The 4,168-nt window shown below is 43.1% G+C and overlaps 1 protein-coding gene across 1 annotated transcript in view; it reads right to left on the reverse strand. All coding sequences in view use genetic code 11, as the record gives it.

The window, feature by feature from the left end:
- EGR_09652 (hypothetical protein) overlaps positions 1-4,168 on the reverse strand; it is a gene marked incomplete at both ends in the record, with an annotated part of 10,675 nt that overhangs the window by 5,788 nt on the left and 719 nt on the right. Inside the window, 3 exons of the mRNA XM_024498901.1 lie at positions 1,567-1,665; positions 2,030-2,237; positions 3,493-3,677. Coding sequence (XP_024346674.1) covers positions 1,567-1,665; positions 2,030-2,237; positions 3,493-3,677 — 492 coding nt within the window. The remainder of the gene's footprint in view (positions 1-1,566; positions 1,666-2,029; positions 2,238-3,492; positions 3,678-4,168) is intronic.

Genomic DNA, 4,168 nt, shown 5'->3' on the forward strand with positions numbered 1-4,168 from the left:
TATAACTACAACAGACTTTCCTGTTGTGTGTGAGGAAGTAGACGGGGAAACTCATGTATGCATGTGCTTTATTTCATCGTGTTCATTTAGATATGGGCTGATAATTCTTGTCATGCAATCCGAAGACAGTGCCACCAACCAATGAGGATTTGCCGCTAAACTACTGGAAAAAAAGCTACCGTATGTGTTTTTTCCCCTGATTTGAGACAAGGGGAAAGCTGCTCCAGGACTGCACATGAAGTTGTACGATGTTTTATTTTGGAAAAAGTCACGTAGCATATCGCATTCTAATTCCAACGCAGCTTGCAAAGTTTAAATTTCTTTTTCAGATGAATAATTTTAGTCTACTTGAATGATTTGTTGGACAATTTGTACTTACTTTCTACCTCATTCACCGCAAAGACGGCTGACAGTTCTTATCAAGTATCAAAACCTTTGTCCCTCCGCGCTCGTCCGATAGGTCAACTTTACTGAACCTGAGGTCAAAATGGAATCCGGGCATCATTCAGCTTCAGCTCTACGACGACCACCTTAATTGTAATCAACCAGTCCGTGGGTCTTTTCTTCAATACCGGACACACATATCAACGAAGAGGAAGTTGTGTCTGTCAAGAATTAGGCGTGCACACTTCGACCCCCTTCGAATAGCATTTGGTAGTCGGGCCCCTTTCCTGAGTCCGTTGGTGCCACTTTGCTGAGCCCATGAGGGTAAATCGCGTGGTCTAAGCTCTTCAGTCTTAACTTCTCAATCACAACACCTCAAGCCAACACATTTGAAAGCGTTTTTGACTACCTTTCCTCCGCTTTTTTCACCTATTACCGGAAGTGGGATATTTACTTCCTTCTTCCTTTTTTCCCCTGACACACTGTGCGACATATTTGATCAGACAGTACAACAGCACTACAATCAGGAGCAATGGCCAGGAATGAACTTCAAATCCACTTCTCCGCCTCCACTGATACAGCTACACTTCACTCAGCCACACGAGGAGGCAGCGCCATCTTCACCGCCTATTTATAGACCGTCTCAGACCACTTCTCCCAACGCCTAGCCGAATCGCAAAACCCTTTGTCTCTCTCTCAACAAGCTCGGCGTGCACGAATTTGGCCATCAGATTCAATTGCCATGAAAAAAGCAAAAATTTTTTAGCAATTTTTTTCCTCAGATAAGCTATAAACATAAATCTCCAGGGCCGCAATTAAGGTGAATGATTTTGCAATTAGGGTGAACAAAACAACAACCTTCAGACTGCTTATCCCACTGCTTTTGACGGGAAAGGCAAAATTTCTCCACCGACAAGTCATAAGGAAAATGTTTTGGGGGAAAGAAAAGCGGAGATAAACGTTCCGACTAACTGGAAGGTTATAAACATGATAACATTGGAATTTTAAGGTTAGAAGAATTTTTTTTGTGAACTTTTTGGATCATCGAGCGTGAGTTTGAAGTTCTAGTGACCATCACACGACGCTGTCCTTTTGGCTGAATGTGGCTTGAAGGCATTCGTATAAGGAAGGTGGTAGGATGGGATCGGCGGGATATCCTCTACTGTGATCTCGACTACTCACTTGGCAACATGAAGCCATGTGCTTATCAAGGCTGTAGGAACTTCTAATCACATTTTTTTGTTCTTCATTTGCAAAAGTGAGATGTGGTGGTAGAACGGGCTGCTTCCCAACAATGATTTAAATGGTGAGCCAATCGGGGATTGATTATCCTCACTGAAATCCGGGCACCTGTCACTATTAATAAAGGTGGTTAGGGATGAAAGGGTCCCGGACAGCTTTCAGCAGTGTTTAACTGAGTGATGCGAAGACTTGTCGACCCTTTCACCAACTGACAGTCGTGGAGGTTGAAAAAAGCAGTCTCACGCAGACACATCAACGGACGACATTAGGCTTTGGAACGTTTTCCACCTCACTTGGGGAAGGGAAATGGTATCTGCATCTTAACTTATAGTAAGTGAACAAGTCTTTGGTAGTTCTCCAAACGTATCACCCTCTGCTCCGCAATTGGAAGGCATCACTTCACCTTGAGAGGATGTAAGAAGGAGCTGTACACTTTGATGGGGATCAACTCGACAGCCACATCACAGCTGATGCTGATTGGCTCTAGAGATCCCTGGAAAACCATGTCCAACAGAATAAACTGATAGGATTTCTTTATAGCCAACTTTCTATTCTGTGCTTGTTGCATTTTAACGATGATGAGGATAATCTGATAACCCCAACAAGATGACCTTTCAGATGACAGCACAAAATTAGACAGTTTCCCAAGCCACTTACGCTTTCAGATTTTTGGAGCATGCACATGTAAAAGTCGAAAAAAAGGTTGTCTGACCGAATTCTCTGTGGTCTCAAAGCTGAAATTTTATTTGAAACTTAAGCTGAAGCCAGCAAAATGGAGTTGGAAGTTGGTGCAAGGAAAATATTGCAGCTACAAGAGATAAGGTGTTGCAGAGAGGTCAAGATTTGGACGGAGAAAGGTCGATTATGCCTACTTCTCAGCTGTCAGACCAATTAGGCCTCTTGGTTAGGCACATTTACCAGAGCCCGCTTCTTCAAATTCGCCCGAGGCGCCCCTCCCGTTGGCAATACCATGAAGTATCCTGGCTTCAGCCAAAACTCCTGTGAAATCATGGTTGAGCACACAAAAAATCATGTCTGAATGTTAAGTTACTTCACTTAGGGTTGTGAAGACGAGACTACAGAAGCCATTCAGGACCGCTCAGTCGATGAACCACGACGTGGTCTCGAACGTCTACCTCGAGTACAAAAAACCCCATCACAAAAAAAAAACAAATTGTCGTTGATAGAATCTCCATTGGCAAATTAATGAAGGGGTCAGCACTTTAGCTTTATAGCAAAAGGCTTTTTTTGGTCATGGCTTGTCCAGTTAAGAAGATACCCGCTAAAGACTGCCTGATGGATGCCTCACCTTCACCTTTGAAAAGGTGCGGCTACGTAAAAGTATCCAACTTATGGTACTTTGTGCCTGAACCCTCGCCATAGAGTGAAGCACCACCGCCTCCGTCAATATTGTAAGATCAGAAGTTGCTAAGACCAACGCCATCCGCGACTGTATCAGGCGAACCGTTTCAGGGCCTGCGCCAAGCTCAAGATCCAAGGTACGATACCTCAACCGTTTGGAGTTGGCCGGATTCACAATTTGGCAAAAGGCACCCTTACTGCCATTTGGTAGGACACCATTTCACCTTTCTAACGTCGTCAGATCACTTAATTAGGTCATACCGCTAATATTTGGTATTTAAAGCTTGTTAAAAAACTTATTTTGTAAAAATATCTGTTGAGGAGTGCACTTTGAGTGCAAAGATATCTTTCTGTGTCGCAAAAAATCAACACCGCTTTCGATCTGTTTGTCCTCATGACAAGGGATAAGTGCGATGCCTGGAATGTGCTCCAAGTACATCACATTCCATCAAAGTCAACAACAGGTTACATTTGTTAAATTTTCTATAATCACGTTATTCTAACTTCACCTTTTTGTAGCAAAAGCTGAATTTTTTTAACAAAACAACTATCGGTTCTTGAATAAATTGAAAAAAAACTGATCCGACCGGTCTAATGAATAAAATATTCAGACTGTCCGAAGAAAAAGTGCCCAGTGAGTATCTATATTCTTTAGCATGAAAAATATTCAAAATAATGCATATTTTAATCTACTCTGAGAAAAGGAAAGATGAAAAAATTTGATTGACGCACTTGCAGACATACAACATCAGTTGAAAGGAAGACTCACAGTTTGTGCATTTCCTGGGGAGTGGCATCTGCAATGACCGGGTGGAGTGGACTCCTCCATTTTGCATGATGTGTAAACAGAACAAGTAAAGTTCCAGTCCTCAGTAGGAATGTTCCCCCCAAGCTGAATCGTTTCAACACCCTCGTGGCGTGGTCCGAAATCAACCCGCAGCGTAGACCAATCAGACATGAGGCGACTGTGATTGGTCCAAGCCAGTGCTTTGTTTGCGGGTGCTTGGGCTCCGTCCAAGGCAAGATGAAGACTCACACCTTTAACAATGTCACACCTAAACCCGAAAAAGTTCCTTGGATTTCGGCAATTTGAACAATCATTTGTAGTTCCTCCATAATGTATGCATAAAGTCATTCGGCTGCATTGGCGGAAATGCGGTACAGGGGATATCACTTGTGG

The sequence above is a fragment of the Echinococcus granulosus genome, assembly GCF_000524195.1.
Source record: "Echinococcus granulosus chromosome Unknown EG_S00159, whole genome shotgun sequence".
In the NCBI taxonomy this organism is placed as follows: Eukaryota; Metazoa; Platyhelminthes; class Cestoda; order Cyclophyllidea; family Taeniidae; genus Echinococcus; species Echinococcus granulosus.